This window comes from Fukomys damarensis, unplaced genomic scaffold, assembly GCF_012274545.1.
Source record: "Fukomys damarensis isolate Sample0158 unplaced genomic scaffold, DMR_v1.0_HiC HiC_scaffold_21, whole genome shotgun sequence".
NCBI lineage: Eukaryota > Metazoa > Chordata > Mammalia > Rodentia > Bathyergidae > Fukomys > Fukomys damarensis.
In genome coordinates, this window is record NW_022900933.1 from 8,076,420 (window position 1) to 8,089,561 (window position 13,142).

Genomic DNA, 13,142 nt, shown 5'->3' on the forward strand with positions numbered 1-13,142 from the left:
CCAAGCCAATCAGTGACTGATTTAGTAATTGCCCATCCTTAATCCGAGCATTGCACCATGAATCAGTCACACACTGTAAGATTCAGCCCTCTCTGAGAAAGTCCCTCCTATGACTGCCCAAGGCTTTGCGGGGACAGACATCTTGACATGAGCCGTAAACACCAGGTATGTGTCGGAGGTGCTCTGGAGGCACTTGTGTGCCTGTGGCATCTTCTTGAGCCCCTTCATCAGATTCCTGAGCCCAAGAATGCTAATATGTCTGCATCGCTGTTGACTGTAGTCTCTTAAATGTGGGGACAGGGCAGGAGAGAAGCCTGGCACCTTTTAGTCGTCCCAAAGCAGTGTTCCTTGGGAGGCGGTGGCATCCACATCCTGTAGAAGGTGCAGCCTTGGGACACTGCATGCAGGCCATTGTCTCGGCCCGTGCTTCTCCATGCTGCAGGTCTCACTGCCTCTCCACTGGGTAAAAGGCCTGGTGCAGGAGCTCTGGGCGTGTGTAGGAGCGAGCACAGTGTGTGAAGGGCTGTCACACACCCCATGTGGCATGCGTTTGAGGCCTTCACCCAGTCAGTCTCCCGCGAAATAACTGGTGATAATTGACAATTTAGTACAAGCTCAGAGGTGTCCTTTCCGCTTCTGGATTTTCTTAACTTGCATTGCATTATTTAATTCTTGAAGTCCAAATCCCTTCCCCTAGGTGAATAAAGGTGATATCTTGGTGGTTGCCACTGGTCAGCCTGAAATGGTGAAAGGAGAGTGGATCAAACTTGGGGCGGTTGTCATCGACTGTGGAATCAATTATGTCCAAGGTGAGCGTTGCTGGGGGAAGAGCTTGGTTGCTGGGCCGAGGACAGGAAGCCTGAGAGACAGCCTCTTAGGTTGTTCTGTGCTTGAAGTACTGACGTTCAGAGGGTGCAGGTAGAATAATGGCTGCTTGGGATCCCGCCTTTGACTTCTGCCACTTTGCCATACAGTCCAGGAAGACACGAGAGGGGACAACTTAGTGACACTGCACTATCTTCATCTAGAGATCATCCTTTATTTAAACAAAGATGATAGATGTATTTTAAATATTTAAAAATACAGTAGTCCCTCCTTATCCACAGTTTTGCTTTCTATGGTTTCAGTTTTCCAAGGTCAACTCCTGCCCTAAAATAGTAAATGGAAAATTCCAGAAGCATGAGTCTTAAACTGTGTGCTCTTCTGAGTAGTTTGAAGAAGTCCTGTGCTGTCCTCTCCACCCCAGCTCTCCCTCTCTGGGCCCCAACCTGTCCCTTTGTCCAGCATGTCCACACTGAGCACACTCCCTGCCTGATCGTCGCTCACCAGCCGCTGTGCTCATCAGAGAGACTCTCTCAGTACTGCACTGTTTCGGTGAGCCCCCCTTATACTTAGTAACAACCCCAAAATGCAAGAATAGACATGCTTGTAATTTGGACAAACCAAAGAGAGGCTATAAAGTGCTTGCTTCTGGTGAAAGTAAAGATTTTGAGAGAGGAAGATAAGTTTTTTCATATAACTTTCAGTACACTATTAAAATTGTTCTCTTTTATTATTACATGTAGTTATTGTTTATCTCTTACTGTGCCTAATTTATAAAATTAAACTTTAGGTAAGTAGATATAGGGAAAAATACATATCCAGTACTCTCCGTGGCTTCAGGCATCCTTTGGGTATCTTAGAATGTATCCCTGCAGACAGAGGGCACCGGCTGCTGTAATCATCACTGCAAAGTGCTGCGAGGGTCAAGGAGAGCCTGGCCGTCCATGAGTTCCTAGGACTGCTTTACCAAGTTGGCCTGGGCTTAGGAAAAATGCAGCCTTTAGTCATGTCCAGAACTATACCTGACAGCCTCATCCCCAGGTTACTCCTCATCCCCTGCTTTGATGAACGATGTCTTCCTTCCTTCTTGCAGGCCTGCAACCGTTTGGTTCTCCCAGTCATTGTCTGCGTTTCGTCCATTTGAAAGTATTAGGCGCCGCTTTCCTGTGTCCCCTAAGCACTCCCCTCAGCAAGGTGGACTGCTGTCCGTTTCTTGCTGGTATCGCTGCCTGCAGCTGATTCTCAGCCAGATCCCCCCGTCTTCCCATGCTCACCTACTGACAGGACCTGGGTGACTCTTCCTCCCACATCTCTTGCCAGCCTCCTTTACCTCAGTGAGCTTCAGCCCCCTGCAGTCTTTTTTTTTTCTTTTTTTTTTTTTTTGAGACAGGGTCTCACTATGTAGCCAGGTGGGCCTTGAACTCATGGTGTTCCTTCTACCTCAGCCTCAGTGGGATTACAGGTGTGCACCGCCATGCCTGGCCCCCTGCAGTCTTTTCACTCGTCTGTACTTACTGAATACCCAACGTACACAGTTTTAAATTGGATCATTTTCCCTTTCCTGCACATGCCTAGTTCTTTGCAGCTCCTATACCTGCAACCTTAGTGGAGCAGGCTATTCTTTCAAACGTAAAAGTTCAGGGCTAAGGATTTGGCTCAGTGTCATCATACCTGCCTCACAAGCACAAGATCCTGAGTTCGATCCCCAGTACTCCCCCCCGAAATATATAATATGTACATATTATATATATATATATATATAGAGAAAGAGAGAGAGAGAGAGGGAGAGAGAGAGAAATACAGGAATACCTACATACACACCTCATAGCTGCAGGAAGGGAGCAGTCTTTAATTGAGTACCTACTTCTGTGCATTAAGCACTGTGCTAGGTTCTATGCTCAGGGCCTCATGCATGCTATGTAAGCACTCTGCTACTGAGTTACATCCCTGACCCTGGACTTCATTCGTTTGTTTAATACAGTTCTGATGACTAAACCCAGGGCCTCATCTGTGCTAGGCAAGTGCCCTACCACTGAGCTACGTGCCCAAGCACTACCACCTTCACAAGCACCAAAACCTGGTTTTTTTTGGACTTCCCTTCACACTGCTTCCTCCCACCTCCTCTCTATCTTTAATGTCTCTTCCTTCTTCCGAACCTCCTCTGATTTCCCCACAACCAGGGAAGATCTCTCTCTCTTTTGAAAATCCTCCTCTCCTTCCCTTCTGTCCTACACAGCGTGGTATTTCTTTTATCATATGTGCCTCTCATGAGACAGCTTCTCCTGATTAGTAGGACGTGGCGTGCCCTGTCCAGCTTCCTGCTCTGATAGCTGGCACTCACATCTGTTGAATTGTTGAAGGGAATTAGTGCAAGAATAGTCTTTTTTCTCCCTTTCCATCTCAAGTTTGAAATGTAGACACTGAGCTGCCAGGAGCATTAGTCACTGTCAAGTCCTCACCGTTTTTAAACTCCCTCCCACTCTCCCCACCGCGCTTTTAAGACAGTAGCTCATAATTGATCACTCATTTTCTGGTAGTGTAATTATCTAAAAGGTGATAAAGAAATTGCTCTCCTACAACTCTGCACTTTGAATACTTGCAGCATGACATTTCGGCTCATTCTCTTTCAATCCGTGCACCTTCTGCTTTGGGCATTTTTTCTGATTAGATGTAAAAGATGGAGAAGAAGGCCCTGGGAGATCTGGAATCTGGCAGATAGGTTTGAAATGTTGATTTATTTAAACAAACATTACCATCCTGTTCACACTGCTTCCTGATATAGGTGGTACAATAGGAATAAAATTAACGCAGTATTATCCCCCTGGGCAACAGTGTTTTCACTGATCCTGGCCATGTAGGCAAATAAATACCGATAAGGCTGGACATTATTGTCCCAAGGAATGGCAGACTCTCTGAGCTGTAGACCAGTGGATGGGCTGCCGGACCCAAAGACTATTCTCTACATATGTTCACTTTAGAAGCAATAAATTCCTGTGAGCCAAACCTTGGTTCCTAATTTATTTAAGTTATTTGCATGGGGCTGGAGTGTAGCTCAGTTGTAGAGCAAGTGCTTAGCCTAGATTTGATCCCCAGCATAAGAAAATAAAAAAAATTATCCTGGTGTGGTGGTATATACCTGTAATACCAGCATTCTAAGAGGGTAAGACAGGAGGATTGTGAGTTAAAGTCCAGCCTGGGCAATTTAGTGAGACCCTGTCTCAAAATAAAAAATAAGGCTGAGGATGTAGCTCAGTGGTACTGCACCCACCTGGCAAGCGCAAGGTCCTAAGTTCAATCCCTGGTACTACAAAAAATAAAAATAAAATTTAATAAAATAAAGGGTGAGAATGTAGCCCAGTATGAAGACCCTGTGTTCAATCCACTGTACTGCAAAAATTTAAAAGTAAATTGCTCATACAAGTCGCTCAGGGATAGAAGGGACAAGTCTCGGCACAGAATGAATTAAGGTCTTTTTTTTTTTTTTTAAAGAATTTTCTTAGGGTTAACTTTGTTGACTGTTGGATATTGAACCCGGGGCTTTGCACGTGCTAGGCAAGTGCTCTTACCACTCAGCTGCACCCCACCCCACCTTTTTAAGATTCATGTGCAGAGCAGAGAGAATTGGCCAGAGCAACATGTGGAAGTGTTCTTCCTCCCTAGTGTACTACCAAAACATAATTTGAGAAGTTCTAGATTAATAGTAATTAATTTGGAAGGGCCGTAAAAAGGCAGACAGACTCCTCATCCTTACTTGATCTGGTCTCAGTCCATCCAGTGTAGTGGCATCTGTATTGGCCTCTATACTTAAAGGTCCTCAAGTTAAATGTCAAGGCTCAGTTGAATTTTGTACATGTAACTTCCCAATGAAAGAAAAATCCTTGGGCTGGCTTAGATAACCTCAGTGTCTACCTGTTACTGAGGCTGTGTCTGTGGGTTGAGAAGTGGTCACTTTCACCACTGACCACATTGTACTCTTTTTTTTTTTTTTTGATACCGAGGATCGAACATCGAACTCAGGTCCTTGTGCTTGTGAGGCAGGCAGCGGAACCACTGAGCCAAATCCCTGGCCCCACATTGTACTCTTTATGAGACCTTGTACCTGTGTAATCAGGCATCCAAGTCAAAATTGATGATATATGGTATAAGGGCCAAGCCGAGCTTGTCTGCTACATTTCGTGGTGCAATAACTGATTTGTGTCTGTTGTCTATGCAGAAACTAAAATGACTACAAATAGAAAGAGTTGCAAGGGGTTTTTTTTTCTTCTCAGTACCAGGGATCAAACTTAGGACCTTACCATTGTGGGGCAGGCATGCTGCCACTGAGCTAAACCCCCAGCCTGCAAGGGTATCTTAAGATAACTTCAGTGTTACTGTTGAAACTGGTACAAAAGATAAATATTTCCTTATAATTCTCTTTTTTTTTTCTTCTACTGAGGATTGAACCCAGGACTTCCTGAATGCTAGGCCAGCACTCTATCAGTGAGCCACATCTTTAGCTCTTTCTTAGAAAATTTTCCTTTGAGACATGGTCGTGCTAAATTGCCTAGCCTGTCCTCAAACTTGTGCTCCTCCTGAGGACCTGGGATTACGAGTGTGCGCCGTGGCTCCTTGGCATTTAACCTGACTTCAGAGGTTATGAGGGAAAACTTTCTGCCATAGTTAGATGCTTCATAATCATCAAGAAACAAAACAATCCCAAGGGATCACCACTCCCGCTAATATATGTAAGTTTATACTGTATATATGAGTGGGGTCTGCACGCTTACATATGAGGCCCTGGGTTCCATCCCTAGTGCACACACACACATGTGCTCAAAAGTCCACATATGGGACTGGAAACTTTAACATTTGGAGAATGCTTTTTCTTTTTTAGACAGAGTCTCCCTATGTATTTCAGGCTGGCCTGCCTTGACTTAATATATAGTCCAGGCTGGCCTTGAATTCACGGTGGTCTTCCTGCCTCAGCCTCCTGAAGTGGTGTACCACCATGCCCAGCAAGAATAGTTTTTCACGAGCTGGGTATTTAGCTCAGTGGTTCTACCACCTGCCTTGCAAGTGCAAGGTCCCAAGTTCAATCCCTGGTACCACAAAACAAAAAAAGAATGCTTTTTTACTTTCGAGAATTTGCACACACTATTGTTAGGTGAGCTTTGGCAAGTATGAGAGATAGGTAGTGTTATTCCTCTGTGTCTTTGGACCAGAGAATGTGCAGCCTCTGCTGGTTGAGGACAGTGTAAGAGCTCATCCTAAAGCCTAGTTCTCTTAGTTCTGACTTTTTGGTTGTACCTTGCAGCTTCCTCTAGATTATAGAGATCAGCTCAAAGAGAAATGGCAGTCTGGCTAAGATTTTACCAGCTCCTGCCCAGGAACATTGCTGCTTCAGGGTTCAGGCTGGCCCTAGGCCCTCTGGAAGTGCACTGCAGCCAAGTGTGGGATGTTCTTTGTGTGAGCAAGCCGTGAGGCATCACTGGTTTTGTTCTCTTGAATAGCTGTTCTTTGCTGCTAAGATTTGTAGTTGTTCTTGTCTCCTTTTAAGGGAAGTGTAATTATATTCTTTGCCTTTTGCATACATTTAAGTAGCTGCTCATCTTTGGAATTGGATGTTGAATTGTTCCTCCAGCTCACACGTGGAGCTTACAAAATGCTGACAGTTGCTGTAGAAACCGTATCTGGCAGCTGTGACATAGTTGGAGCTTCGCGCACTCAATAAAATCCCTTTGTAGGCCTTGGAAAATTAACATTTGAAAAGTGCTCATATACTGGGTAGTTGGTTTTAAGAATAAAAAAACAATCAGTGTTTTATTTGCCATCTGAGGAACTACAAAAGAATTCTTCAGGGTCTACAAAACCACTCAGTGTCTAGTAAATTTTTGCAGGTAATATAATTTTCTCCCTGTGAAGTGTGAAATACCCGTCACCCCACAGCAAGTTGGGAGATGGAACCCAGGCCTTGCACTTGTGAGGGAAGGGCCCTACCTCTGAGCTTCAGCCTCACCCTGTCCTGCAGAAGCTTTTCACTAATGTAGACACTTGGGTCCGATCGAACTAACACCCTAAAATTTGACTTAGCTTTTGAAACAAACTGCCATAATTGGTCACGTGGAGAGAAACACTCTCTATTGCTCTTCTGAGATACTGCTTTGATATTTTTCCCCCTCTTGACCAGACAGTACAAAACCAAATGGAAAGAAAGTGGTAGGCGATGTGGCATACGAGGAGGCCAAGGAGAGGGCAGGCTTCATCACGCCTGTCCCTGGTGGTGTTGGGCCCATGACTGTGGCAATGCTGATGCAGGTAATTGTGAGCTTCTGGGATCCTTCTCTCCACAGAGGCATAGCAGAAAATCTATTGAGAAGTTGGGTAAAGATGTGAATCTGTTGAAGGAGAAAAGGGAATGGAAGAGCGGATAAATAGTATCAGTCATATTAGTGGAGGTGTGCTGGGGATTTAGCTCAGTGGTTCCGCCTCCTGCCTTGCAAACACAAGGACCTGAGTTCAATCCCCAGTACCCCAAAAAAAAATAAAAAATAGTGGAGGAAATGACACAATTCTTAATTCCTTTCCTAGAACAAAAAGACACATAGACACTGACTTGGCAAGCTCTCTTTGGTTTGCTTGCTTTTTGTGACACACACCAGCTGGTAGGGGGAGAGGCAGTAGCCCCGGAGCATGATGGGTGCCTGTGGACTCACCTAGAGTAAAGCATGTTGCAGGGGGAGTCACGGGACGTTTTCCTTTGAGGTTTGAGCTGCAGTGACCTGGAGTCTCAAACTGAGGTAGAGGTTGAAATAAACTCTTCCCATTTATTTCATTTTGCTTAGAGCACAGTTGAGAGTGCAAAGCGTTTCTTGAAGAAATTTAAGCCAGGAAAGTGGATGATTCAGTATAACAATCTCAATCTGAAGACACCTGTTCCAAGGTAAAAATGAAATTTTCCTGACTTAGAACTTTGTGGGTTTCTTTCCACTGAAAGCATATCCGTTGGAGTGGCAGCAGGGGGGTGTCATCACTGGTGTGGGATTAAATTCATTGAGCAAAAATTGATACCTATTTTCTGTGTTTTTAAAGTGACATTGATATCTCACGGTCTTGCAAACCAAAGCCCATTGGTAACCTGGCTCGAGAAATTGGCCTGCTCTCTGGAGAGGTGGAATTATACGGGGAAACAAAGGCCAAGGTCCAGCTGTCAGCGCTCGAGCGCCTAAAGCACCAGCCTGATGGGAAATACGTAGTAGTGACTGGGTATGGTGCCTGCTCTTGTTGCCTGTTCAGTCTTATCATGCATCCTCATTGTTACCACCAAGGGTCGCATTTGCACTTAGCACACACCGGTGGTGGTGCCTTTGGTTTGGTGTTGGCATTTTCTATGTACTTGATCTTTTTTTTTTTTTTTTTTTTTTTTTGAGGCAGTCTTACTATGTAGATTGAGCTGGCCCTGAACTCACTGTGTAGCCCAGGCTGGCCTTAAGTATGCAGTGATCCTCCTGCCTCAGCCTCCCAACTGCTGGGATTACATTTATGTGCCACCATACCAGGCTCCACCCATTTAATCTTTATATAGAAATCCTTCAGAGATGTGGAGAGTGGTCACATTTGTCCATCTAGTAGGTAGAAGAGCTCAGTTTTCAGATGGAATCACTTTTTTTAATAAACATAACATTCATTAAATAGATCTCCCGAAGATTCATTTTTATTGCTGTGTTAGCTTTTTTTTTTTTTTCTTTTGTGGGTCTTGTGGGTGGAACCCAGGGCCCTGCACATGCCAGGCAAGTGCTCTACAACTGAGCTACACCCCAGTCCCAAAAGTTAGTTTTTGAGACTATAAACTGAGAAGTTATAATTATAGTATCTGACTAAAAGGTCAAATGGCAAGTATATTTGTTCCTTACAGTGAAAAGAGCTAAAATACATTGTTTTGTTTAATTATTTTGGAAATTTCAACTAAGACTCAGAAAAGATCTCTTTCAAGCTTTTGATTTTCTCAGTATTTAGATTGAGTCATTCTCTAGAGTCTGCCAGGCCTAACTTAGTGATTTAGATAAACTTAATTCTGAAAGTAAACCTCTTCCTCTTTTGGTTTCATCTAAAGAATAACTCCAACACCCCTGGGAGAAGGGAAAAGTACAACCACAATTGGGCTGGTGCAAGCCCTTGGTGCCCATCTTTACCAGAATGTCTTCGCGTGTGTGCGACAGCCTTCTCAGGGCCCCACCTTTGGAATAAAAGGTACTCGTGGGGCTGAGCCTGGGTCCCCAGAGGGCACCTGCCTCTCCTTCAGTCCTCCTAGACCCGCTAAGCCCATGAATGCTTATGGGGTCTTCCACTTACTGATACCACAACACTCTACACCCCCCATAGCAACACACTTGGTAGAGACGCATCAGATCAGCCCACTCTTGTTTCTAGACACTGCACAGAGATACTCCGGGATTGGTAATAGGTAGCCGGAGGTACTTTTATTTGACCCTAATAGTCCACTATCACAGTAATGATAAAGGTAATCATAGCTGCAGATTCATGCTCACAGTAGGCAGAGACAAGCCTCACAGATGTCTCCCTGTTGGGAGTGAAAAGTGCCTACCTCTCTGTGTAGGCTTGGTGCTGAGTATTATGCTAAGCAGCTGATGCATATTCTTTTTTTTTTTTTTTTTAAATACTGGGGATCGAACTCAGAACCTTGCACTTGCGAGGCAGTCATGTGGCACTGAGCTAAATCCCCGGCCCAGATGCATACTGTTCTGTTTTGTGCTCCCATGTGAGATAGCATTATTGTCATTTTACAGTAGCAGCAATGGGACTGCATTGTGAACTTGGTCAAAAGCACCATTAAGTACTGGACCAGCTGCACCAGTTATTTTAACCTCTACCCAGATTTTGAGGGATACAGTGATGTTCACGTTTTTTAATTAAAGTTATTTAAATTAATTATAAGAAGTTCCTCCAGCTAGTTCCTGTTTGCTTGGTAACAGGGTATCCCATTCTGCTCGTTCCAGTAATTGCTGTGAATGTTGACACTGCGCACGCCTTGTCCTACGAACTGTATAAATGTGATGACTTAGTCCTGCATTTGATTTGGTCCTAACAACCCCCTTTGACTCCAGAATGAGCCTTTTGCTTGTGCTGCTAAGCTGACTCATTATTCTCTTTTCCCTCTTACTACAAAATACCTCACAAAAATAAAACCCCCACTCCAGGGTGACATTTATCGCACTGGGCACTTCGGACTGGCCTTTTGTTGATGGTCCAAGTGGGCCATCGGAACTCACATACGTCACCTATGCAGGAAGAACTGGAGTCTGTGTTAGCGTGTGTACCTTAAATACTCCTTGCCTTCTTTTTTTTTAAGTCAAAGAAGGCTTATGAGAGTAGGAAATTGAACAGGCTTGCCTTTATGTAACTGTCAGCTGGGTCTTTTAACATGTTAGGAATCACAGGGAATCTTTTCTAAAGATAATGAGTAGGTATATGTGTATGTGTTCACAGTTTTGTCATTTAGACTCGAATTTCAACTGAGAGACTATTCAGCAGGAACAAGATCAAGTGTTTTAGCATGGTAAAAGAAAATTAGAAAACAATCAAATCTGTCCAAATGATGGTACAAAGTAAACAAATAATCTGCTTAGTGGTTACAGAAATCATTTTGCTTGACAACACTTAACATGAGTCCCTACCTTGGCCTGTCCTGTAGGTGGTGCTGCAGGAGGTGGCTACTCCCAGGTCGTTCCTATGGAAGAGGTAAAGTAGCCCGTGATGTGGTAGTCTGAATCCTTTATATAACTTCATTATAGCTTTTTTTCCTCCAGAGATTAACTTGTTCTTTAGAAATCTTAGAGGATAAATGGCTCATTATTCAGCAAAAACAAAAACATTTTAATTTGTAAACTTGTAATGGAACTTGGTTCAAAAGTCTGGGTTTTGGTGAGAAGGATCATTTTAAGCAAGTGGTCAAATGAAACGTGATATTGAGAAGCACCAACACACAGTGAACTCAGAGTACTGACAACAGGAATGGGAACAGTGCATGGACACACGGTACACTCCTCACTCACTGGTTAAGGAGTATTCAGTGTGGTTTCAGTCGACTTCAGTGGTGGGGCCTTTGTGACCTCCAGTTCTGTGTTTGGGAGGAGATGCTCCCAAGGGTGGACAGCCCCTCATCTGTGGGGTCCACTAGCCATACTGCCACCAGTACTGCAGTGGTGTTAACGCAGGAGACAACGTGCCTGTAGTAGAAGGAGGGTTGGAAAGATACAGAGCAGCCAGGAGGCTGATGTGACTTCTGTTCTTCTGCAGTTTAATCTCCACCTCACTGGTGACATCCACGCCATCACTGCAGCTAATAACCTCGTTGCTGCGGCCATTGATGCTCGGATGTTCCATGAACTGACTCAGACTGACAAGGTAGGGTGCTGGGGGCTTTGGAAAGGGCTGGGGCCCTCAGGTTAGTGTTGGTCCCTTGGATGCTGATGCAAGTAGCAAGGCACTTGGAGCCCTGTCGTCTAAAAGCCCTTTTCCTGCTTTTTCTTAAGGCTCTCTTTAATCGTTTGGTACCATCAGTAAATGGAGTGAGGAAGTTCTCTGACATCCAAATCCGAAGGTTACAGGTAAGGTTTTTCCTTCTCTATTTGTGACATTGTATGGAATTTGGTGATGGATAAGGAGGTAAACTCTCCTCGGAGCAGCTTATTTTGGATCCAGTTGCATCTATACTTATAAGTGATATAAACGGCAAGGACTGGTGGTAGTGGTTATCTCACGTTTATTTGTAGTTATAAGTTTTTAGTCTTGGAATAAACACTAACCACCTGCCCTCAGCTAAGGAGAGAACTGATGCTTCCATTATGATGTGGATAAGAGTCAGGATAGCTAAAACTTGGAAACAACCCAAATGCCCATCAACTGGAGTCTGGATAAATAAGATGTGGTTTTTCTATAAAGTGGAGTACTAAGCCATAAAGAAAGAGAAACTAGAGACATTTATAGCTAAATGGATGCACATTGAAGCCATACTAAATAGGACACACTTGAGTAAATACCCGATAGTTTCTGCGGTGTGAAAAACTGAAAGTGTAAATAAGGTTCAAATGGTTAATGGATAGTGTGAAATAGGAAGAAAATGGCTAAAGGGGAAGGGAAAGGAAATAAGGGAAAAGAAAAAAATGTGAAAAAATGGAAACAAAGTCTTAGTAAATAGGGAAGGGTGTATGGGAAAAAATAAGAACCAAGGACTATCATGTAAAGGTACAAAACCCCAATGATAAATGTAACTACTGTTTGCTTTAAATGTACCAATAAACTTAATGGGGTGGCAGAAATCCTGGGTGCGAATCCCAGCACTTCAAAAGAAGAAGGATCAGAATGCCATTGTGCCAACATATACGGCTTTGGAGTTTGGATCCCTGTTCTTCCCGCATTTGGACGTCATGCACCTTTGTAATATGACATGTCCCAAGTTTATTCACCTGTAAAATGAGTGTGATAATATTTCCCCTGCTCTGCTTAGATAAGAGACTGTGTCGAAATGTCAAGGCGGTGATGGCAAACCTTGTAGAATTTTGAATGAGACAAACAACCTGCTGTGGCACATGTGCCACAGGCTCCCTGCCACTGGGTTCAAGTAACAACTACTTCTATATTTTATTTGAATTTCTATGTCAAATATATACTTATTAAACATGCACTAAACCACAGGAGCCAGAAATCCCAGTCCCAGGTTTTTATCCAAGAGAAATGAAAACTTGTTTTCACACAAGAACCTGAATAATAAGGCTCTCTAAGAAATCTCCCCAAATTGAGAATAAATTAAATGTTCTTCCGTGAATGAATGGTTGAGCTGTGGTATTCACAGAAGGAAAGGAAGTGAGGTACTGCTACATGCAATAACTTGACTGTCAGAGGCATGCTGGCTGAAGGAATCTGGTCTAAAGGTTGTGTGCTGTACGCTTTCGTTTGTTACCTCTTCAGTAAGAAAGCTTCAGTGAACAAGCATGCAGCAGGTGCCGAGAGTTTCGAGTTACGGCGGGGACTAACTATAAAGGAATAGCCCAGGGAGGTTTTTAAAAATAATATTCAAAATTAAATTTATGTGGGGCCGGGGATTTAGCGCAGTGGTTCAGCTGCCTGCCTTGCAAGTGCAATGATCTAAGTTCGATCCCTGGTACAAAAAAAAAAAAAAAATTAATTAAATTTATGTGTTACTTTACTGAAGAAGAAAGGAAATTTTAATATTCGTTCTTTAGACAGCATCAAACATATAAGTATTTAATATATGGTTTATACTGCTTATTATCAATAGCAACTCTACTCCCTTTACTTTTAAT

General features: G+C 43.6%; 1 protein-coding gene across 2 annotated transcripts in view; it reads left to right on the forward strand.

Moving 5' to 3' along the window:
* Mthfd1 (methylenetetrahydrofolate dehydrogenase, cyclohydrolase and formyltetrahydrofolate synthetase 1) overlaps positions 1-13,142 on the forward strand; it is a 59,245-nt gene that overhangs the window by 24,406 nt on the left and 21,697 nt on the right. For both annotated transcript variants that reach the window (XM_010603005.3, XM_010603006.3), the window contains exons 8-15: positions 698-809; positions 6,989-7,116; positions 7,644-7,741; positions 7,891-8,064; positions 8,912-9,048; positions 10,511-10,557; positions 11,116-11,223; positions 11,352-11,426. In XM_010603005.3, coding sequence (XP_010601307.1) covers positions 698-809; positions 6,989-7,116; positions 7,644-7,741; positions 7,891-8,064; positions 8,912-9,048; positions 10,511-10,557; positions 11,116-11,223; positions 11,352-11,426 — 879 coding nt within the window. The remainder of the gene's footprint in view (positions 1-697; positions 810-6,988; positions 7,117-7,643; positions 7,742-7,890; positions 8,065-8,911; positions 9,049-10,510; positions 10,558-11,115; positions 11,224-11,351; positions 11,427-13,142) is intronic.